This window comes from Cervus elaphus, chromosome 7, assembly GCF_910594005.1.
Source record: "Cervus elaphus chromosome 7, mCerEla1.1, whole genome shotgun sequence".
Taxonomy (NCBI): domain Eukaryota; kingdom Metazoa; phylum Chordata; class Mammalia; order Artiodactyla; family Cervidae; genus Cervus; species Cervus elaphus.
Window position 1 is genome coordinate 26945081 of NC_057821.1, and position 25295 is coordinate 26970375.

General features: G+C 37.1%; 1 protein-coding gene across 3 annotated transcripts in view; it reads left to right on the forward strand.

Annotated features, from left to right (window-relative positions):
• LOC122697771 (butyrophilin subfamily 1 member A1-like) overlaps nt 1-24766 on the forward strand; it is a 40354-nt gene extending 15588 nt beyond the window's left edge. For all 3 annotated transcript variants that reach the window (XM_043908764.1, XM_043908765.1, XM_043908766.1), the window contains 7 exons: nt 1398-1496; nt 2403-2423; nt 20587-20607; nt 22187-22213; nt 22715-22741; nt 23310-23336; nt 23502-24766. In XM_043908764.1, the coding sequence (XP_043764699.1) occupies nt 1398-1496; nt 2403-2423; nt 20587-20607; nt 22187-22213; nt 22715-22741; nt 23310-23336; nt 23502-24025 (746 nt within the window). In that variant the 3' untranslated portion in view covers nt 24026-24766. The remainder of the gene's footprint in view (nt 1-1397; nt 1497-2402; nt 2424-20586; nt 20608-22186; nt 22214-22714; nt 22742-23309; nt 23337-23501) is intronic.
• The last annotated feature ends 529 nt before the right edge of the window (nt 24767-25295 follow it).

Sequence of the window (25295 nt, forward strand, 5' to 3'; positions counted from 1 at the left end):
AAATGACTTGGTGTAAATCTCTTTAAAATCACCTCACTTATGACTCTGTGCTTCCTGGACCTAGATACATATTTCCTTCCCCAGGGTAGAGAAGTTTTCATCCATTATGTCTTCAAATGTGTTTTCTGTTCCTTTCTTTCTTCCCCTCCTGGGACCTCTATAATGTGAAAGCTAATATGTTTGATATGGTTGCAGAGTCCCCTTAAACTCTCTGCAAATTTTAAGTTCTATTTCCTTTTGCTGTTTGATTGGGATCCATAAAAGATCTCTGCAAATATTCTTTCCTAGTTTAGTCCTCTATGGCAAAATTAAATTAGCCAACCATTCATTGGCCATCTTTCTATGGTGTACCTAACCTTTTAAGAGCAAGAACTCCTGGAGATCCAACTACATCATATAACTGGAGTGAAACTTCCTGAGCAAAAAAGTGTAAATTCTGTTTTGATGTGCTCTCCATCACAACTAGTGTAATATCACAAACATCAGTTCAGTTCCATTGCTCAGTGGTGTCTGACTCTTTGCAACCCCATGAATTGCAGCACTCCAGGCCTCCCTGTCCATCACCAACTCCCGGAGTTTACTCAAACTCACGTCCATTGAGTCAGTGATGCCATCCAGCCATCTCATCCTCTGTTGTCCCCTTCTCCTCCTGCCCCCAATCCCTCTCAGCATCAGGGTCTTTTCAAATGAGTAAACTCTTCTCATGAGGTGGCCAAAGTATTGGAGTTTCAGCTTCAGCATTAGTCCTTCCAATGAATACCCAGGACTGATCTCCTTTAAGATGGACTGGTTGGATCTTCTCGCAGTCCAAGGGATTCTCAAGAGTCTTCTCCAACCCCACAGTTCAAAAGCATCAATTTTTCAGTGCCTATCTTTCTTCACAGTCCAACTCTCATATCCATACATGACCACTGGAAAAACCATAGCCTTGACTAGATGGACCTTTGTTGGCAAAGTGATGTCTCTGCTTTTGAATATGCTATCTAGGTTGGTCATAACTTTCCTTCCAAGGAGCAAGCGTCTTTTAATTTCATGGCTGCAATCACCATCTGCAGTGATTTTGGAGCCCCCCCCAAAAAAAGTCTGACACTGTTTCCACTCTTTCCCCATCTATTTCCCATGAAGTGATGGGACGAGATGCCATGATCTTAGTTTTCTGAATGTTGAGCTTTAAGCTAACTTTTTCACTCTCCTCTTTCACTTTCATCAAGAGGCTTTTAGCTGATGCTAAAAAACATGTTTTCTTTTTTTTTTTTTTTTTTTTGAACAAAAAGACAACCCTTAAATTCCTCCAGATGGGAGAAGAAAAATGAAAGTGGATTATTTTGGGGTGAAAGGGGAGTAAGAATGAATATTGAACCTAACTGTACATGTCTGTATTTTGTTTTGTTTTTCAGAAAAATTTTCATGGAAAGATACACTTTTAATAGTGCTTGGAGCTGGATTATTCATAATTGTACTTTTTTATTGTTGCATAAAAAAATACAAAAAACAGGGTAAGACATAAAAAGTAGTACAGTAAGTTATGAAAAAGCCAATAAAATGAGTGGGAAAATGAAAACAAGGAAAGAGTAATATTAATTTTGTCCTGCACCATTTAGGAAAAAGCAAGATTATCAGGGAAGGAAAAAAAATTCTCCCATCTCTCTTAGTTCTTTTGCTGGTCTAATAATTAAATTGACACAGGTATATTAACAGGAGAAAAAAATTGATTTTGTCCATACAGAGGTCTCATAGATGTGAAAACTAAGAAGTAATCAAAGTAGGATGTTTATATACTTTTTAAACAAAGAAACAATAAATTTGTGAAGAAGTGACATAGCAAAGAAATTTAGGCCATGTCACTAATTAATGAAGAAATTATTTTGGAAACACATGTTATCATACTTTCTAATTTTTAAATTATTCTTATAATTCTGATCAAAACTTATTTGTTCAAGATGTATAATCTCTTCATATACTGTCACATGAGGGTAACTAAATTTTTCATAACTTTGCATTCATATTTGTAAATCTCATTTATTCTTTATTCCTTATCAAGCCTCACTTCTTCAAGGTTTGAGTGGGGTTGTTCCATAATTATTCTTTTCTCAGGTTTATAGGATCTTCTAATTAAATTTCATGTAAATTTGACCAAGGCCCATAAAATATCACTTACATAACTGTTAATGAATATATTTTTGAATAATTATGATATTGAAAACAGTAGTATTTAAAAGCTTTACTTACATGACAATGACTGAAATGCAGTTTTTCTGAAAATTAAAAGCAATTATATAATCATATAAAAAAAACTATAACATTTTGCCTTTTTTATAATATAAAATATTAATTTTATATGCTTCTGCTCTCTATTCCCCATTAGCCTAAAATACCTAATGAAAGATTCCTTTCCCTTTCAGATTTTCAACAAAGACACGCAGGTAAGATTGAAATACTAATCCCCCACAATGGAAATAATTAAATTACTTAGGCATAAAATTAAGATAATGCTATAAACTGTGACTTGGCACTAGTGGTAAAGAAACTGCCTGCCAGTGTAGTAGACACAGGAGACCTGGGTTCAATCCCAGGGTCAGGAAGATCCCCTGGAGAAGGGAATGGCAACCCACTCCAGAATTGTTGCCTGGAGAATTCAACGGACAGAGGAGCCTGATGGTCTACAGTCCCTGGAGTCACAAAGAGTCAGACCCGACTAAGCACATCTTTCTCCTTCCAGAGCTTATTTATGAAGATTTCTTTATTAGTTTGCTAAAGCTTCCATAACAAACTGCATAGGTTAAATAACAGAAATTAATTGCTTCATAATTCTGGAAAATATGCATCTGAGATCAAGATACACTAGTGTTGGTTCCTTTGAGTGTGGATCTGTCCCACACCTATTCCCTCATTTCTTGTAGTTGGCTGGAAATCTGTCAAGCTTCCCTTATAGCTCATTTGGTAAAGAATCCACCTGCAATGCAGGAGATGCCAGTTCAATACCTGGGATGGGAAGATCCACTGGAGAAGGGATAGGCTACCCACTCCAGTATTCTTGGGCTTCCCTAGTGGCTCAGCTGGTAAAGAATTCATCTGCAATATTTGACTTGTAGATTTATGACTTTATCTTCACATGTCATTCTTCCTGTACCTTTTCACAGTCTTTCTGAGCATGTCTGTCTCAGCACTCAAATGTTCCCTTTTCATCAGGACAGCAGTCGTATTGCATTAGGGCCTACCCTGATGACTTCATCTTAACTTACATCTGCATTGATGTTATTTCCAAGTCAGGTCACATCCTGAGGTACTCTTGAGTTAAGACCAAGATACAAATTTCTGGGGGACACAATGCAGATTATAATAATCATTACCAACAAAACCCCAACAATCATAATTGTGCACATTATTGGTTTGCCACAAAATGAGCATACCTATGTCACCAACAATGAGATCAGGAAATACAATATCAACACACACACAAAGCCTTCTTCTTGCCCCTCCCAATGACAACCCCCTTATTCACAAAGAACCACTATTCCGACATCTATTAGCACTATAGATGATTGTTCTAAACAATTGTAGCTCAGCACATCGATTGGAAATAAAAATGTGAGAGAATGAATTTCATGTGTATATAAATTAGATCAACTGCCAGATGAACAGTGATACTTGACAGATATACAATAAAAATACACATTTGAAATAGGGTGTAAATTAAGAATTTGATTACATTGCTTTTTTTCCCCCAAATACTCAGCTGTGTGAACTATATATTTGGAAAATTAAGCCCTTGTGGGCCACATCATTTGCAAATATTTTCTCCCAATCTGTAGGTTGTCTTTTCATTTTGTTTACAGTTTCCTTTGCTGTGCAATAGCTTATAATTTTAATTAGGGAGATGTGGTTTGGATCCCTCTTTCAGGAGGATCCCTTAGAGAAGGAAATGGCAACCCACTCCAGTATTCTTGCCAGAATAATCCCATGAAAAGAGGAGCCTGGCAGGCTATAGTCCATGAGGTCACAAAGAGTCAGACATGACTGAACACCTGAGCATGCATGCATCCATTTGTTCATTTTTACTTTTATTTCTTTATGGGGCTTCTTTTGTGGCTCAGTGGTAAAGAATCCACCTGCCAAAGTAGGAGATGTGGGTTCAATCCCTGAGTTGGGAAGATCCCCTAGAGAAGGAAATGGCAACCCACTCTAGTATTCTTGCCTGGAAAATCTCATGGGCAGATAAGACTGGCAGGCTATAGTCCATAGGGTCACAAAAGAGTTGGACATAACTTAGTGACTAAACAACAACAACAAGGCTCTTGATGGTACAGGCTTACTATAAGAATCCTTATTTGTTTGCCTTAGGAAACTGGTCTAAGAAAATATTGCTATCACTTATGTCAGAGAATATCTTGCCTATGTTCTTTTCTAGGAGTTTTATGCTGCCATGTCTTATGTTTAAGCATTTTGATTTTATTTTTGTGTACAGCGTTAGGGTGTATTCTAACATCATTGATTTACATGTGGCTGTCCAGCTTTCCAAAAAGACTGTCTTTTCTCTATTGTATATTCTTGCTCCTTTTATCAAAGGTTAATTGACTATAGGCATATGGGTTTACTTCTGGGCTCTGTAATCTGCTCCATTGATGCATTTGTCTGTTTTTGTGCCAATACCATACTGTTTTGATTACTGTAGCTTTGTAGCATTGCCTTTAATCTGGAAGGCATATGCCTCCAGCTTTGTTCTTTTGCGTCGGGAGTGCTTTGGCAATTTTGGGTCTTTTGTGAATCTATATGCATTTTAGGATTATTTTTCTAGTTTTGTGAAAAATGTCATGGCAATCAAAAAATGAGCATAAGAAGAAAAGTAGGCATAAGACCTAAATAGACATTTCTCCAAAGAAGATATACAGATGGTGAACAGGCACATGAAAAGATGTTCAAAATTGCTAATTATTAAAAGAAACACAATTTAAAGCTACAGTGAAGTATCACCTCACACTGGTCAAAAAGGCCATCATCAGAAAGTCTACAAGTAATAAATGTTGGAGAGAGTGTGGAGAAAAGGAAACCTCATGCAATGTTAGTGAGAATGTAAATTGGCACAACAAGTTTATGGAAAACACTATGGAGCTTCCTTAAAAACCTAAATATAGAGTTTCCAATGATCCAACAATCGCACTACTGGGATATCTGGAAAAGATAAAAATTCTAATTTAAAAAGTTACATGTACCCCAATGTTCATGGTAGCACTATTTACAATAGCCAAGATGTGGAAGCAACCCAAACATGCATTAAAATGAAGACAAATATAATATTCACTTTTATATGAAATATTAAAAATAATACAAAAATCCTATTTACAAACAGAAACAGACTCACAGACATTGAAAACAAACCTCTGGTTATCAAGGGAGAAGAGGAGAGGATAAGTAGAAGTATGGTATTAACAAATACAAACTACTACATATAAAACAGATGAAAAACAAGGACCTACTGTATAGCACAGAGAACTATATTCAATACATTATAATAACCTATAATGAAAATGAATTTGAAAAAATATGTGTGTGAATATATATATGAATTACTGTGCTGTACACTTGAAACTTTAACAGTGTTGTAAATCACTTATACTTCAACTTAAAACAATGAATACCTAATTAATGTCACAAGTGATTAAAAACCTTTTAAAAAGGTTACTTCTAGGACTAGCATTCCTAAAATGTTCTCTCAATATAGTAAATCGACTTATTTTTTGCCCCCTCTGAATTTCTGGAGATACAGTGAGCAAATGGAAGGTTTCACACTATGGATGTATGAGTTTGTGGATGTCGATACTCCTATTTGAGCTCTTCTGTGTATATGCATGTTCTATATGAGTGTTTTGTGTGCATGTGTGTGTTTCTGAACACTAATAAATAGAACTGCAAGTGCAAATTTTACAATAGAATAGAGTTATTATATGTTTGTATCTTTTGATATTTACAGAGATCTCTTCATTTTATTTTTTGGATATTTTAGAGAAAAAAATGGTAAATATTTTGGACACTTTTCCCATAACCATTTAAATGACTACTATCATTCCCTCCCTTTCTATCTCTTTGGCATCCATTCACTCATTCTTCCCCTCTCCAATTGTCTATATATGGACTACTTTCATATCAATTTCTTCTATCTGTTTTTCTTTAGTTCCAACTCTCCCTATTCCTTGCTTTTCATTATATACCTAATCTTTTCAATAAAATTTATTGATTTTATTTCTTCCTTTTTATGTCTCCTGAGAGTTGTCTTGATCTTATTCTAATTTTTGTAGGGGTGAGGGATATCAAGCTGATCACCACATCACTCCCATGCAATAGATGTTTTCATGCAAATGATCACTGATATTGAATCATTGTTACCTTTCAGGTTCAAGGGACAATAACTATGTGACCGATACTGACCCAAAACTTAAGTGAACAGAAGATTCCAAATTTGTTGAGTAAATTATTCTGCCTTCTGCTCTTTCACAGACTATAAATTCAGATGACATTCCTTGATTACATGTGACCTCTAAACCTACTCTCCCATTCCCCTGATCTTATTTCCCAGTTGTTCCCAGGTACACAAATGTTTTATCTAATAAGGAAGCCCCACAGTATTGTGCAGCCTTTGAATTCAAAATTTCTATTGGTGCAAAATGCATATTTAAAAGCTTTATGGGAGGGGGGATCGGGATGGGGAATACATGTAAATCATGGCTGATTCATGTCAATGTATGACAAAAACCACTACAATATTGTAAAGAAATTAGCCTTCAACTAATAAAAATTTTTAAAAAAGATTTATTCAGAAAACACTAAAATGTTTATCTCCTTTATTCTCTTGATGTTTTTCGTTTATATTTTTGTTTCAGAGGAAATAGAATTTAGCAGTATAGTAGGAGGCTAAAAGTGGTTACTGATCCGTGTGAACTAAAGGTCCCTTTATATTTCCTCATCACTTTTTAAATATGTTGCTTACACATCAATTCACACTAATTTTCTATTCTGAGATAGGTAGAAGTGCCAACACAAACCCAGGGATCTGATACTGTTGAATTCAGAACTCCTAATTTAACTCTTCTGATGGGACTATTTCCAAACTTGGGTCATTTTGCACAATGGAATATATGGTATGAAAATGGTTACTTGTCATTAGTATGGCAGAGGAGGAAATGGCAACCCACTCCAGTACTCTGGCCTGGACAATCCCATGGACAGAGGAGCCTGGTAGGCTGCGGTCCATGGGGTCATTAAGAGCCAGACACAACTGAAGTGACTTAGCAGCAGCAGCAGCAGCAGCAGCATTAGTATGGTGGACTTTGATACTTTTGGTTTTAATTCTAATAAAAGGTGGTCCATTTGAACCAAAAGAAAGCTAAGGAAGTTTTTCCAATTTTTGACCTAGTCCCTTCCTGACATTGTTCTCTCTTTTGAATGAATTGAATTTATTTCCTTTTGTTAATCAATTAGAGTGAAGAAGGAAAACATGACTCATAATATATTTCACTGTGAATATAAGCATGGTTTCATCTGTGCTTTTATATGTTTTTCCTCAACAATCACCATCATACAAATAGTTTACATGATTTTGTCTTTTTCTTTAATCTTCCCAAATTTAATTTGCCTTCTGCATTTGGCATTCCATTTTCCCCATTAATGCTTCTGTGATTTTCTCTTCTTGAGACAATCTAGGCAGACATGTATTTTTTGTCAACTAAATGTTAGTATTCATATATTTCAAAGATTTACTGGTTTCAAGCTTCTGAAGTGTGAGTTTTCTCCAATATATTCTCAGTCTTTTGATATACAAACCCTTTCACTATCGTTTAATAATTATACATTTTCTTCATGTGTTTTCATGCATGAAAGACCAGCCCCACTTAGACTTTAGCTAAAATAGAAATCCGCATTACACTAGTTTCTATATCCATTTGTTGACAAACATATGACTAGAATCATCCAGTCTACAAATCCTATATTTCTTTGACAACACTGGTTCAAGATGTTGCACAATGTTTGTGGCTCTTAACATTTTAGATATTACAATGATCAATTTAACTCCATCTATTAAGTAACAGACAAATAAATTTTTAGAGCTAATAAACTGAATAATTATACATTATTTTCATTAACATAGGTAAAGATCATCTTGAAAAGGTTAGCTTCGGAACTGACATTTTAATACTTTTCCCCAATTAAGACAAGACTTTTATTTTTACCCCTATTCTCTTTCAGGAGAATACTATATTTCAAAAATGAACTCTCATCCACAGTCCACAGATTGTTTTCTTTTCTTTTTTAAAAATAATTTATTTATTTTAATTGGGAGCTGATTACTTTACAATATTGTAGTGGTTTTTTCCATACATCAACATGAACCAGCCATGGGTGTACATGTGTCCTCCATCCTGAACCCCCCTCCCACCTCCTTCCCCATCCCATCCCTCAGGGTTGTCCCAATGCACCAGCTTTGAGTACCCTGTTTCATGCATCAAAGTTGGACTGGTGATCTGTTTCACACATGGTAATATGCTTCAGTGCTATTTTCTCAAATCATCCCACCCTCGCCTTCTCCCACAGAGCCCAAAAGTCTGTTCTTTACATGCGTGTCTCTTTTGCTATCTCACATATATGGTCATCGTTAACATCTTTCTAAATTCCATATATAAATGTGTTAATATACTATATTGGTATTTTTCTTTCTGACTTACTTCACTCTGTATAATAGGCTCTAGTTTCATCCACCTCATTAAAACTGATTCAAATGCATTCTTTTTAATAGCTGAGTAATATTCCATTGTGTATATGTACCACAACTTTCTTATCCCTTCATCTGCCAATGGACATCTAGGTTGCTTCCATGTCCTAGCTATTGTGAACAGTTCTGCGATGAACGTTTGGGTACATGTGTCTCTTTCAATTCTGGTTTCCTTGGTATGTATGCCCAGCAGTGGGATTGCTGGGTTGTATGGCAGTTCTATTTCCAGGTTTTTAAGGAATCTCCACACTGTTCCCCATAGTGACTGTACTAGTTTGCATTCCCCCAACAGTGTAAGAGGATTCTCTTTTCTCCACACACTCTCCAGCATTTATTGTTTGTAGACTTTTTGATAGCAGCCATTCTGACTGGTGTGAGATGGTACGTCATTGTGGTTTTGATTTGCATTTCTCTGATAATGAGTGATGTTGAGCATCTTTTCAGGTGTTTGCTAGCCATCTGTATGTCTTCTTGGGAAAATGTCTGTTTAGTTCTTTGGCCCATTTTTTTGATTGGGTTGTTTATTTTTCTGATTTTGAGCTGCATGAACTGCTAGTATATTTCTGACAGTAATTCTTTGTCAGTTGCTTCATTTGTCATTATTTTCTCCCATTCTGAATGCTGTCTTTTCATATTGCTTATAGTTTCCTTCATTTTGCAAAAGCTTTTAAGTTTAATTAGGTCCCATTTGTTTAGTTTTGCTTTTATTTCCATTACTCTGGGAGGTGGACCTGGCTGTAATTTATGTCAGAGAGTGTTTTGCCTATGTTATCCTCTAGGAGTTTTATAGTTTCTGGTCTTACATTTAGATCTTTAATCCATTTTGAGTTTATTTTTGTGCATGGTATTAGAAAGTGTTCTAGTTTCATTCTTTCACAGGTGGTTGACCAGTTTTCCCAGCAACACTTGTTTTCCATGTGTTTGTGTGTATGCCTTCTGATAGTTATCATTTTAAATATGTATCAATATTTTCCATATATTTTGTTTCTTGATCTTCCATTTACATGATTGACCTTAAACTTTTCATTTTATTTTTCTAAAGGACCTCAGGAAAGCACTGGCAAGTAAAACTTATTACTCAAAAATGAATTTTACATGACTAATTTCTTGACACCTAACCATTCCCACTCTCTTAATCCATAGGTTTCCTGTCTTTCCCTTCCCCTGGATGTCTGTTTTATATCTCCAAATTTGTTACAGACTTCTTCAAAGAATGTTCTTTTCATTTACTTTCTCCTCCTAAAAGCCATTTCAATTCCCACTTTCCCCATTCCACATCATTTCTTTTCTACACATATCAGCTTTTTCTGTTTTCCAGCGACTTGTTATAGGCTCACTGAAAATTTAATGAGATAAAGGATATTAAATTTAAAGCACAGGGTTCCATCCTATTTATCTTTTGGGTACATCCCTAGTCATAAACTTCATTATATTCTATTGTAAAGGGCACACACTTAGGTCAATGAGACTTCCCCAAATCTGCAGAGGTTGAAAAAAGATACCTAACAGCCTGAGTGAAGTTTATCTATTTACTGTCCTTTCAAAGCCTATGTAAATTCTGCTTTCTTTTCTTGGTCCATAAACTTGACACATTCTTTTATGATACCCAAATACATTACCCTAGCATTCCCAGGCATAAGAATCTCTCCAGTTTTTCTTGGAATTTTTTTCTTCCAACAATGGTAATTTTTTCCTTTTTATTTGATTTTTTGTTTTTCATTTTGAATGTCACAAAAAACATCTTGGCAACCCAAATTTTGTTTAATGTTTTTAGAAGAAATATATATTCCAGGAAATTTTCAGTTGTGTATATCTCTCTCAGTTCTTAACTTTCGATGTGAAAGTCAAAGAAAACATTGTCCTAGGAAGTTACCAAAGAATTTTTTTTTCCTACAACAGGATATAATCCTTGAAACTTTGACATTTCTTAAAGACATTTTTAATGATAATGCTCATTTCAAAAGTAATTCAATTCAGTTAAACATCACATTTATTTATGTATCAGGTTCTATATGACCACTGTTACAGCCAGAATTGTGGACAGACAGATGCCTTTCCTCTGTCCTTCTCATGTCTCTCTTTTTTGTTCCCCACTATTTTTTATCATGGTAAAATACATAGCATAAGATTTGCATTTCAAGCAACACTAAGTACATTCTCATTTTTGTCCAACCGTCAGCACTCTCCATCTCTACAACTTATTCATCTTCCCTAGTTAATACTCTGTTCCCATTAACCAAACATTCCATTTCCTCTCTCCCTACCATGTGGCAAACACCACATGGTGTTTTCCACATTCTATTCTTCAACACTCTATGCTTCGACATTCCACATTCTAATTCTTCCACATTCTGTTCTATCCTTCATTCTATTCTATTCTACTCTCCATCTCTCAATTTGATTCCTCTACCTTTCTGGTATATGATTTTATATGTATTTTCATTATATTCTGGAAAAAGTGGAAGGCCCAATGAGAGAACCATGATTGATAGGTTTTTATCCAAGAAGGGTTGCTATACTACCTCTTTGCCTGGTGTCATTATCAATAATATTCTCTTTAGTACCTAGGCAAATATAGAAGCATAACATTATTTTATAATTAATGAGATAGTCTTGGAATCTCATGGTTTCAGTGTTTCTGAGCGTGTGTCTGTGAAAACCTCACAGGTAACTACAGTAGGTTGAAAATTTTGTCCTCTTTCCTTCCTGACTTTTTATCTTCGTTTTGAGTGAATTGCTCATTTGTTCCTTTGACTTCATGAATAAATGTGAGAGGGAGGGAAGTGGCAAATCCTATTAATGTATTTCCCTGTGTACCCAGTCATCTAGTCATGGATCCATCTGATACTATATTTTTGTCATTAATATTCAGTTATCATTGTTTTCAAAGATATTGTATGAACATTCTTGTATGATTTTTGTCTCATTTCTTTGTCTTTTCAAGGATATTTGGCATATTCTGTTGTTATTCAGTTTTCCCCATTGGTACTTTTATGATCCATCCTAGAGTTGCAATCTCTGCAGATGTTTTCTTCCAACCCAGTTAAAGCTAGTGATCACATACCTCCAAAATGCTGTCATATTCAGTGTGGCTGATGTAATATGTTTGTCTAATACAGGTTGTTGTCCTGTAATTTAGAACTTGTTTCACTGGAGTTGAATATTTTATTTCCCTTCCTTTCATGAGATTTAATTCAAATAATTTCATTTAGACACTAGCTGAAATGTGTGCATGTGTGCCATGTCACTTCAGTCATTTATGACTCTTTGTTACACTATGAACTGTAGACCACCAGGCTCCTCGGTCCATGGGATTCTCCAGGCAAGAATACTAGAGTGGGTTGCCATGCTCTCCTCCAGAGGATCTTCCCAACAGAGGATTGAACAGAGTATCCTACACTGCAGGTAGATTCTTTATCATCTGAACCACTAGGGAAGCCCAGAGATGCATTTGTTGTTGTTCAGTCGCTCAGTCTGTGTTGGACTCTTTGCAGCCCCATGAACTGCAGTACGACAGACTTCTCTGTCCTTCACTATCTCCTGGAGTTTGCTCAACTCATGTCAATTGAGTCTATGATTCCATCCAACCTCTCATCCTCTGTCACCCTCTTCTCCTCCTGCCTTCAACCTTTCCCAGCATCAGGATCTTCTCCAGTGAGTTGGCTGTTTGCATCAGGTGGCCAAAGTATCAGAGCTTCAGCTTCAGCATCATTTCTTCCAATGAATATTAATGGTTGATTTCCTTTGGGGTTTACTAGTTTGTTCTCTTTGCTGCCCAAGACACTCTCAAGAGTCTTCTCCAGCTCCACAGTTCAAAATCATCAATTCTATGGCCTTCAGCCTTCTTTATGGTCCAGCTCTCACATTCATATGGCTATTGGAAACACCATAGCTTTGACTATGGAGACCTTTGTTGGCAAAGTGATGTCTCTGCTTTTTAATATGCTGTCTAAGTTTGTTAAAACTTTTCTTCCAAGGAGAAAGTGTCTTTTAATTTTAGGACTACAGTTACCATCTGCAGTGATTTCAGAGCCCAATAAAATAATGTCTGTCATTGTTTCCATTGTTTCCCCACCTACTTGCCATGAAGTGATGAGACCAGATGCCATGATCTTAGTTTTTTGAATGTTGAGTTTTAAACCAGCTTTTTCACTCTCCTCTTTCACCTTCATCAAGAGGCTCTTTAGTCCCTCTTTGCTTTCTGCCATTAAGGTGGTGTCATCTGCATATCTGAGCTTGTGGATATTTCTCCTGTCAGCCTTGATTATAGTTTGTGATTCATCCAGCCCAGCATGTTGCATGATGTACACTGCATGGAAATTAAATAAGCAGAGTGACAGTATACAGCCTTAATGTACTCCTTTCCCAATTTGGAACCAGTGTTTGTCCATGTCTGGTTCTAACTGCTGCTTCTTGACCTGCATACAGGTTTCTCAGGAGACAGGTAAGGTGGTCTGGTATTCTCATCTCTTTGAGGATTTTCCACAGCTTGTTGTGATCCACAGTAAAAGGCTTCAGCATAGTCAGTGAGGCAGAAATAGTGGTATTCATGGAATTCTCTTGATTTTTCTATGAACCAAAAGATATTTCCAATTTGATCTCTGGTTCCTCCACCTTTTCTAAATCCAGCTTGTACATCTGAAAGTTCTCAGTTCACATACTGTTGAAGCCTAGCTTGAAGGATTTTGAGCATTACTCTGCTAGCACATGAAGTAAGTGCAATTGTTCCATATGCTTGAGCATTCTTTGGAATTGCCCTTCTCTGGGACTGGAATGAAAATTGACCTTTTCCAATCTTGTGATCACTGCTGAGTTTTTCATATTTGCTACCATATTTGGTACAGCACTTTAGCATCATCTTTTAGGATTTGAAATAGCTCAGCTGGAATTCCATCACCTCCACAAGTTTTGTTTGTAATGATGCTTCCTAAGGCCCACTTGCCTTCACACTGCCGGATGTCTGGCTCTAGTTGAGTGACCACACCATCATGATTTTTCTGGGTCATTAAGACCTTTTTTTTTGTATAGTTCTTTTGTGTATTCTTGCCACCTCTTCTCAATCTCTTTTGCTTCTGTTAGGTCCATACCTTTTCTGTCCTTTATTGTGCCCATCTTTGCATGAAATATTCCTTTGGTATCTAATTTTCTTGAAGAGATCTCTAGTTTTTCCCATTCTATTGTTTTCCTCTATTTCTTTGCATTCTTTAATTAAGAAGGTTTTCTTATTTCTCCTTGCTATTCTTTGGAACCCTGCATTCAGATGGATATAACTTTCCCTTTCTCCTTTGCTTTCTTTATGGTCCAGGTCAAGGATCATCTTTAATGTCCTACTCTCCAAGCACTACCTCACAATCCAACAACAGGGGAGTTTTCAGAGAATACATGCAGCTAGAACACCTATACACTGCCTGTGGGAGTGTAAATTATTGTAGCCACTTGAAAACTGTTTGGTAGTATCTACTTAAAGATAAACATAGCCTAGCGAAGACACAATAATTTCACTCCCAGATAAATATCCAACAGAAATTGATGCAAATACTTATCAAATGATATGTATGAGTCCTCATAGAAAAAGAGCAATGGGATAGATTAAAGTTGGAAAATAAAGGTTAGAAAAGATTAAGATAGAACAATCTGGTTACCAACAAAGTTATATAAAATTGCCGTTTTTTTTTTTTAAGACACAGATTTAAAAAAAAAAAAAAAAGGAAATTTAAAAATACGTATGTAAATGCCAATGGATACAAAGAATACAAAAATGTACTGAACTTCCCTGGTGGCTCAGACAGTAAAATGTCTGTCTACAATGCGGGAGACCTGGGTTCGATCCCTGGGTCAGGAAGATTCCCTGGAGAAGGAAATGGCAACCTGCTCCAGTACTCTTGCCTAGAAAATCCCATGAACAGAGGAGCCTGGTGACCATGGGGTCACAAAGAGTCGGACACGACTGATAGAATTCACTTCACTTCACTTCACTTCACTGAAAAAGCCACAAATAGGATAAACACTAGAATAAGTAGGTAGAGCCTAATTGATATACCCTCACATAAAAATATATTAAGCTGTGCACTTAAGGTTTGTGCACTTTTCGGCATATATGTTAGATTTAACAACAAACTCAAAACTTTTAACATAGTTAAGATTCAGTTCCAGAATTACCAGTGTTTCTGAGGAAATTGTGGAAGGATTTACTGACAGAGGGTTACATTTAAGTGTATTTCCTCCTAGTCTTTTGGCTATTTTGTAGTTGTAATAAATGACAGTTAAACTGTAATGTACAGTTTTTTTGAACTGACATTTTTAAATTTAAAAAGATGCATACTTGTTATAACAATAAAAATTTTAGGCAATCATAAAGATTGTAATTATTCTGATGTTTAGATAAATGCAGAATATCTTTCTTTTGTTTTTTAGTGATCAATACACCCCCACCAAAAGTAACTATTGTTTTGATATCTATGCAAGAGTTGGTTTTCTCTACTCCTAGACTTTATATAAGTGGAATTTATAGATTATATACTCTTTGCTGTCTGGTTTCTTTCACTTAAAAGTATGAGGTAAGATTCACCCATGTTGTTATGCTCGCAGCTGTAGTTTATTCTTTTTCATTGCTGCACAGTATTCCATTTTAGAAATATACCACAGCTTATTTATTTTTCTGTACATGAACATTTGAATTATATATAATGTTTGGTTCTTATAAACAAAGTTTTCTGGTGGGTCTCAGAACAGTGCTGTTGTAGCAAAGAGCTTCCAGCTGGGAATGTTTCCTGGTGGAGATGGAGAGACTCCTGGGGCCTATTTTAATCTAGAGATGGTGGCTCAGCTGGTAAAGAATCTGGCTGCAATGCAGGAAACCTGGGATCAAATCTCCCGAAAAAAGGAATGGCTGCCCACTCCAGTTATCTGGCCTGGAGAATTCCATGGACTATTTCATATGGTTGCAAAGAGTCAGACACAACTGAGCGACTTTTACTTTCATTTTCACGAAACAAAGAGTAATGACCTGCCAGTTTAGCGGTTGTGGTGTGGTTAGAACAACTTCAAGTGGACCAGTCCATCAGGGTTGGAGAGCTCTATGGTGTAAGGTCTTAAGTAGGACTCCAAGTATGCCTGTTAAGTCAGCTGGATTTGTTTGATAAGGCTTTGGGAGAGAGTGATCCGCATGCTTTCTCACAAGGGGTATAATAACTTTTAGGGTGGGAAGATACTCTCCCAGCAAGGGGCTGGCAGTAGGGAATTGACTTAAGAGAAAAGGGCATCCGTACATGAGCTCAAGAGGACTGAGGAAAGACGGGGCGCGTGGAGTAGCCCTAATGGGAACCAAAGCCATGGGAAGGAGTTCAGTCCATGGCCTTAGTAGCTCTAGAGAGCGTTTGGCTAGGTGTGTTTTGAGAATAGACTTTGCCTTTTCTACTTTTCCTGAGGATTGGGGTCTATAAGGAATATGTAGTTTCCCAGTTATGCCAAGAGATTGATATACTTGTTGAGTGATTTGGGATATAAAAGCTGGCCATCGTCGGATTGGAAGGAGAGTGCAAGGCCAAAGCAGGAATGATTTCTCATATGAGAAACTGTGTTACCTCTGAGGCAGTTTCTGATCTCATAGGCAAAATCTCAATCCATGCTGAAAAATGTCTCTAGAATGAGCATAAATTTTATTTTTCATGTTGGAGGCATGTGAGTGAAGTCAATTTACCAGTTCTCCCCTGGGATGTACCCTTGAGCCTGACGTGTTGGGAATGAGAAAATAAGCTTTAAGTCTCCCTGCAGTGAGACTGAGGAGCAGATAATGCAAAACTGAGTGATGTGTTGTAGTGAGTGAAAGAAGGTTCAGTTCAGTTTATTTGTTCAGTCGTGTCCAACTCTGGGACCCCATGGACTGCAACACACCAGTCCTCCCTGTCCATCACCAACTCCCAGAGTTTACTCAAACTCATGTCCATCCAGTCTGTGATGCCATCCAACCATCTCATCCTCTGCCATACCCTTCTCCTCTTGCCTTCAATCTTTCCCAGCATCAGGGTCTTTTCAAATGAGTCAGTTCTTCACAACAGGTGGCCAAAGTATTAGAGTTTCAACTTCAACATCAGTCCTTCCAATGAACATTCAGGCCTGATTTCCTTTAGGATGGACTGGTTGGATCTCCTTGCAGTCCAAGAGGTTAGGATAGGTGATAAGCGATCTTAAGAAATGATAAAGAGATCTAGTGCCTATGTGTAGGGCCTGATGAATGTGCAGGGCCTGATGAATGTCCATAAGAATCGGTGTGGCCTGAGATCGGGGGACATAGCAGCTCTGTTTTTGTAATCAATCTTCTTGTGGTTGTGCTCCCTCTTGTAATAATCACGTTTTTTCTTCAGGGAGGTAAAGAGGCTTTATGTTGGGGATTACTATGAGTTGTTGAGCAGGTGATGGTAGTGAGGCTTATACTGCTTCTCTGTCTGTGACATGTTTGCCCCATGAAATGGGGTCTGAGGCCACCTGGTGACATGGACAATGTACGATGACTACTTCAGTTGGCGTGTTACCTGCATTTAAAAGTTGGAGTATAAATGGGGCATTAGTTATGGGAGAAACTTTAATGGATAGGAGCCCTCGTTCTTTCAAAATGGCAGCATGTGAGTGTATGATGTGGAAAGTATATTTAGATCAGTGTATATGTTTGCTCTCTTGTTAGCTATGAGGGAAAGTGTTCTAGTCAGTGCAATAAGTTCTGCCTGTTGGGAAGAATTTCTTGAGGGGAGGATTTGGGAGTCGATAATTTCTGACAATTGCATATGCAGCTATGTTTTTTTTTTTCCTTCTAATGTCGTAGAGGAGCTGTCATCAATATATCAAGTAAGTTCAATTCAGTTCAGTTCAGTCACTCAGTCATGTCCTACTCTTTGTGATCCCATGGACTGCAGCACACCAGGCCTCCCCGTTCATCACCAACTCCTGGAGTTTACTCAAACTCATGTCCACTGAGTTGGTGATGCCATCCAACCAGTTCACCCTCTGTTGCCCCCTTCTCCTCCTGCCTTCAAACTTTCCCAGCATCAAGGTCTTTTCAAATGAGTCAGTTTTTCACATCAGGTGGCCTAAATATTGAGTTTTCAGCTTCAACATCAGTCTTTCCAATGAATATTCAGGCCTGATATCCTTTAGGATGGACTGGTGGGATCTTCTTGCAGTGCAAGGGACTCTCAAGGGTCTTCTCCAACACCACAGTTCAAAAGCATCAGTTGTTTGGTGCTCAGCTTTCTTAATAGTCCAACTCTCACATTCATACATGACCACTGGAAAAACCATAGCCTTGACTAGATGGACCTTTGTTGGCAAACTAATGTCTCTTCTTTTTAATATACTATCTAGGTTGGTCATAACTTCTCTTTCAAGGAGAAAATATCTTTTCATTTTATGGCTGCAGTCACCATCTGCACTGATTTTGGAGCCCCCAAAAATAAAGTATCTCACTGTTTCCATTGTTTCTCCATCTATTTCCCATGAAGTGATGGGACTGGATTCCATGATCTTAGTTTTCTGAATGTTGAGATTTAAGCCAACATTTTCACTCTCCTCTTTCACTTTCATCAAAAGGCTCTTTAGTTCCTCTTCACTTTCTGCCATAATGGTGGTGTCATCTGATATCTGAGGTTATTGATATTACCCCCAGCAATCTTGATTCCAGCTTGTTCTTCATACAGCTCAGCGTTTCTCATGATATACTCTGCATATAAGTTAAATAAGCAGGGTGACAATATACAGCCTTGACGTACTCATTTTCCTATTTGGAACCAGTCTGTTGTTCCATGTCCAGCATACAGGTTTCTCAAGGGGCACGTCAGGGGTCTGGTATTCCCCATCTCTTTCAGAGTTTTCCACAGTTTATCGTGATCCACACAGTCAAAGGCTTTGACAGTCAATAAAGCAGAAATAGATGTTCTTCTGGAACTCTCTTGCTTTTTCAATGATTCAGCAGATTTTGGCAATTTGATCTCTGGTTTCTCTTCCTTTTCTAAAACCAGCTTTAACATCTGGAAGTTCATAGTTCACATATTGTTGAAGCCTGGCTTGGAGAATTTTGAGCATTACTTTACTAGCATGTGAGATGAGTGCAATTGTGTGGTACTGGTAGTTTGAGCACTCTTCCGCATTGTCTTTCTTTGGGACTGGAATGAAAACTCACCTTTTCCAGTCCTGTGGCCACTGCTGAGTTTTTCAGATTTGCTGGCACATTGAGTACAGCACTTTCACAGCACCGTCTTCTAGGATTTGAAATAGCTCAACAGAAATTCCATCACCTCCACTAATTTTGTTTGTAGTGATGCTTCCTAAGGCCCATTTGATTTCACACTCCAGGATGTCTGACTCTAGGTGAGTGATCACACCAACACAATCATCTGGGTGTGAAGATCTTTTTTGTACAGTTCTGTGCATTCTTGTCACTTCTTCTTAATATCTTCTGCTTCTGTTAGGTCCATACCATTTCTGTCCTTTCTCGAGCCCATCGTTGCATGACATGTTCCCTTGGTGTCTCTAATTTTCTTGTGTATCTTCTGGAAAGCAGAGACCAAGCTCTCAAAACACAGAAAAAATATCTGAGAAGAGTAGGTATAACATTTACTTCTCAAAAGACACAGGGACAAAAATGCAAGTTCCTCCATGCAGAATTTTTTTCCTTTAAAGTCAGAATTCTGAAAAAATGTCCCATCAAGCCAGCTTATTTTTAGCTGTGCACACAAAAACATAATTTGGATATGTCAAAAGAGTATCAATTTGGCCATTTTTATAGTGAGATGTCCTTTAATTTTCAACAAAGCAAGTATTTGTAAGTATAAATTCTATACTCACACAATCAAGTCTTCCCAGTGTATCTCAACTAAGGATAACTCTCTCAGTGTCTTTCAACTGAGCAAAAGTTTCTCAGTGTCCTTCCCCCAGGCATCTCTTCTTGAAACTAAATTTCAAGGAAAACTACTACTCTAGCCAGAGATTTAATACCACCGATAAAACTCAGGCTCATCAGTCAATAACAAGTGATCCAAGATCCACCCAGAATTGTCTAAAACTCTGAGGAGGTAGATGGGCACAAGGGAACCTCTTCTGGTACCAAAGCTAGAGATCCTTGTGGAGTTCAGGTGAAGGAGAGAAGTCTGTTTTTGGTCCTTTTTTTGGTCACCAAACCAAAATTGTTGACTGAAAAACAAATGCCTAAGCTAAAAGTTTCAAGTTATATATTTTTGAGGACCTTACTCAGGACTAAAACCTGGAATATAGACTCTCAGAGAATTCTGAGGAGCTCTTACAGAGAGATAAAGAAGGATAAGATATCTAGGAATTTTTACTGGGGGAAAAAAAAAACTGTAGTGGGACACATCAAGGTTACCTCTAACAATAACTTAAAAAAGCAAAAACAAAACGGGCATCTCAAGTTAATGATGTTAAAGCCTTTCTACATATGGTAAGATACAACAGTCTCAGCTCACTGAAATTATTCCTTTGATATGCATCATTGATATGGGGCCATGTATCTTGTTTTCCTCCATCCTGAATCCCCTCAGGGTACACCATCAGGTTCTGATGGCTTCATGGTTGGCAACATTCATTGTTTACCAAAGTGTCAGACAACATTTTTTGTCTGCAAGAACAAATTTTCACCCATTTTTCCAAGATAAAAATATTTGCTTCCTTGGTATTTTTCAGTACTTTTGTTTCTTTGTTTTTTTTCTGATTATATTCATTTTCTCTATCTACTGTGCAATGGAAATTTTATTTTCACTTTCATTTTCTGTATTGTCTTTCCTTGAAATTTATATGAGTCTTTGCATTATATTTTTCAGAACAACTCAAGAAAGAAATGGGTAAGTTTTATGACTTTTTTAAAAAGATGTATTTCCAGATAAATTTTTTCTTCATTTCTTGACATTCATCTCTTACATACTGCTGTCTTTCCTTTGCATTCTTGTGAATTTCAAATTACCTTATCCATTTTCTTTGACAGTCTGAACTCCTCCCATATTAAGTCTCTTAATTCTCTCGCCTACCTTTTATTCTTTCCCTTTTATTTTATCTTCCTGGTGACTATCATTATAAAGTTGGTTAAAAAAAAATTTGTGGGATGAAAGGGATTAGGCTAAGAAGAATGTGATTATTTCCATTCAATAGAAAGTTTCCTTTAACTTAGGTTTTTCCTCATGTGCTCTGACATGGAGTCCCCATTTCTTAATATATTATCTTCTTTTAACTTAAAAATAGTATCCAGACTCTAAAGTTGCTGAATAAGTTCCTCCTTTGTTGACCTTCTAAATACTTTGCATATACTAATGTCAAGTGTAATCTTGATACATTTTGCTTGACCATAATCTCCAGTGATCTAAGGTATAAAAATATTTTCACATGAATTTGCATCATCTTTTCTTTCCAGCCAAGATCATTACTGTACATTCACCTTTATTTTAACAATTTAATAGTTAATTCAACAAATTTCTCTTCCTTCAGGGTCTTGAACATATATTTTTCAGTCACTCAAATAAACTTAATTGATATTATATCTCTAAATTCTATGGCTCTTTTCTAAAATAATTCTACATTATTTTTAGTATCCTACTACAAGAATTATTATTTTCTGCTCCAAAGGAGTAGTTTTATTTTATTATTTTATGCTCCAAAAGGACAGTGACTGTAGCCATGAAATTAAAAGATGCTTGCTCCTTGGAAGAAAAGCTATGACAAATCTCGACAGCGTATTAAAATGCAGAGATGTTACTTTGCCTACAAAGGTCCATATAGTCAAAGCTACTGTTTTCCCAGTAATCATGTATGGATGTGACTCCTGGACAATAAAAAAGCTGAGCACCAAAGAATTGATGCCTTGGAACTGTGATGCTGGAGAAGACTCTTAAGAGTCCCTTGGACTGCAAGGAGATCCAGCCAGTCCATCCTAAAGGAAATCAGTCCTGAATATTCATTGGAAGGACTGATGCTGAAGTTGAAGTCTCAATACTCTGGCCACCTGATGTGAAGAACTGACTCATCTGAAAAGAGTCTGATGCTGGGAAAGATTGAAGGCAGGAGAAGGGAATGAAAGAGGATGAAATGATTGGATGGCAACACTGACTCAATGGACATGAGTTTAAGCAAACTCTGGGAGATGGTGAAGGATAGGGAAGCCCCTCTCCATGGGATCTCAAAGAGTCAGGCATGACTGAGTGGCTGAACTAAAACAAGGTGTCCTTTCATATTAGATTATATTCTTTAAATTTTAGTAAAGTTTCCAGATGGAATGAACTTCAAACATTTCTTTCATTGCTTTTGAAATAGACATTACTTAGCAAGTTTCAGACACAAATATTGACAGATGCATGGCATTACTCACATCTTCTTTATGATGTTAAGAAAATCTGTTTATATATACATACATGATTGTGTATTCTCTTTCAGAGAGGAAGAAGGCTCAATTCAAGTCCGGTGAGTAATGATTATCTCTCAGAAACTTCACTGTTCCGCTTTTCTTAGAGTCTGCCCCTATGCCAGTGGGATAGAATGCAGAAATACAACAAAAATGTTTAGTGTAAGCAAAGCAGCATTGGAAGCATTATCTTTATAAATATCAATGCTTTCAAAAAATTCTCTCTGAAGTACAAACCACGAATGACTCGGCCTGTAATTCTTCCTCTCCTCTTTCATTCATTTGTTCCTTCCTTCCTTCTATGCGCTCTCTTTCATGCTCCTATCCCTGCCACCTTTGTTTTTTCTACATTTCTATCTAACCTCCACCTGATCATTTTTATCACCATATTTGAAAATTGGAATATGAGGATATAGGCTACAAAGAGGGAGTTCAAAGGATTCAGTAGAAGAAATAGAACAAAGACAAATATTTCTATTTGTTTCTAATAAAATAAAAAAGACAGTAAAAGAGACATGCAAGGATAAAAGTAAAGTTTTTTCTATTTTGTTCTTTTGCAGCATGGAGAGAAATACCATTATATGCTGGTGAGCAACACGGGTTCTGATGAAGAAAATCCTATTATCAAAGATATTTTAAATGAATATCTACTGTGTGCAAAATGATTTGCTGAAAATCAAGGAAACTCCAGGAATTTATTTCATGAATCCAGTAATTTACTCATTATTCTAACAGATAATAGTATGTTTGGAACATTGCATTTTAGTAGTTTTATTATTTTTAATTGCATATAACATTATGTTTTGAGTATAGGTAAGATGGCTATCATCTGCTAAAATCTGAGGAATCGAGAGTAAATAATAAATTATTTTGTCAGACACATCATATCCTATATTTCCTTTCAAACATCCTAAATAAATTACAAATATTTATCCTATATGAATTTTGGATGAGGAGAGCATAGGGTTGGTACAGGTCGTACATAATTAGAATCTTGTAATAAGAGGTTCAGGTATATAAAAAGAGGTTGGTTTTTCTTTTCTTCTTTCATTGTTGTTATTCTTGAATTAAGGAGTTTATTACCATAATATTCTGGATAGACAGGCAGCTCTATCTGTCAGATGGTGGATTCTTATGTTCATTTGTTCCTTGCAGATTGGAGAAAAGAAGAGTTCCAGACTGGTGAGTCTATCATGGTCCAAGACAGACCCGGTTCCTTGTGGGTAGTCCCAGGAATATCCAGGGAGGTGAACTGGATCTCCCCAGAGCCAGAGGAGCTCTCACAGAACTCTGGCCCAAGCCTACTGAGACTCTTCCCAGAAATCTGATGATCTCTTGTCTTTGCAGTAAATCTGACTCTGGATGCAGCCACTGCCCATCCTGCCCTCTTCCTGTCTGAAGAGGGGAGAAGAGTAACCTGGCAAGAACCATCTCAGGAGCTTCCCAGCTCCCCAGAGAGATTTGTCTCCCTTCCATGTGTGCTTGGTCAGCTGCATGTCAGCTCAGGGAGATACTTCTGGGAGGTGGAGGTTCAGAATGCACATTCCTGGGACCTGGGAGTTTGTAGGGATAATGTAGCAAGGAATAGGGGGGTCACAATGTCACCACAGAATGGTTTCTGGACCATTAGGCTCTATGATGGGGATTACTGGGGCCTCACATCCCCAGAAACTTTGCTTACTCTAAAAGAAAAACCCCTTAGTGTGGGGGTATTCTTGGATTATGAGGCTAGAGATATATCTTTCTATAACATGACAGATGGATCCCACATCTACACATTTTCCAAACAAACATTTTATGGTGTCCTAAGACCACTTTTTAGACTTTGGTCCTCTGACTCAGGCCCTCTCACCATTGTCCAGGTGGAGTAGAACACAATGATGCTGTAATTTATATGCCTAACATTCCATGATGATTATAATTCTCCCCACAAGACCAAATTTATTTTTTTCTTCCTCCTTTACTGGTTTACTCTAAGATGAAGCTCTGATGCACACACTGATGGTTGCCTCTCATATTAATTCTCCCTTCTTCTTAAGTTATAGGTCCCTCTTCTTATTACTATGCCTATAACAGTCTAGTAGAAAGATGAGATTTCCTAGCATCCCCTGCTGAATGTGACTAAATTATGACCAGTGCATTTTAAGATGAATTATTCTATATGACTCTTTGGAAAAACCCTGATCCTGGGAAAGATTGAGGGCAGATGGGGAAGAGGATGACACAGGTTGGATGGCATTACCGATTCAAAGGACATGAACTTGGGTAAACTCTGGGAGATGGTGAGGGACAAGGATACCTGGTGTGCTGCAGTCTGTGGGGTTGCAAAAAGTTGGACATGACTTGTTGACTAAATAACTACATTCAGTATGATCTCTGGAATGTGCTCTTAAAGGAAAATTATGTGATTTTCTTTTCTCTAACTATTTGGATAGCTGGAATGTGGCATGATGGATGGATCTCTAAGAACATCTCTGATCATGTAATATGATACAGACAGAAAAGAAGATATTAATAGAATAAGTCTGGAGTTTTGACAGCTTTATGAAACTACTATATTCTCACTTTCTGAATTACTCCCAGTAAGAAATAAATTTTATATCTTTAAACCATTTGTATGCTCTATTTTTGTCTGTTGTGACTGAATCCAGTACTAACTCAAGCATCCTCCCTTTAAGGATGGTAGCAAATGACTTCCACAGTTGAATATTCAGATGAAACAGAAATGTAAAGTCCTGTACTTGCTTGCTCAGCTACTCCAGTGTGTCATTCTCATTAGGGTCTTTCAATTTCTCCTGAATCCTCAGTCCCTCTTGACTTCACTTCCTACCATCTCCTTTGTGGTAACCATGATTAATAATTTTAAGTATTATCTTACTAGTGAGTAAAAATCCCTGGCCTCATTGCCCTTATTTCACGTGTACTTGAAAAAAACTCCAAATATGGATAAATCTAGTTACCCATCTCTCATACTGGCAGTTTAGCATGTTATAAAAATCCACACATGTGAGCAGATTGTTCCTCTTTATGTGTGTGATCACCTATCACAACTTGGACACCAGCAATATCAAGTAATCCTCTCATTCATTAAAAAATCTACCTTCGTTCAACTTCCAAATCTACTCCCACCTTATACTCAAT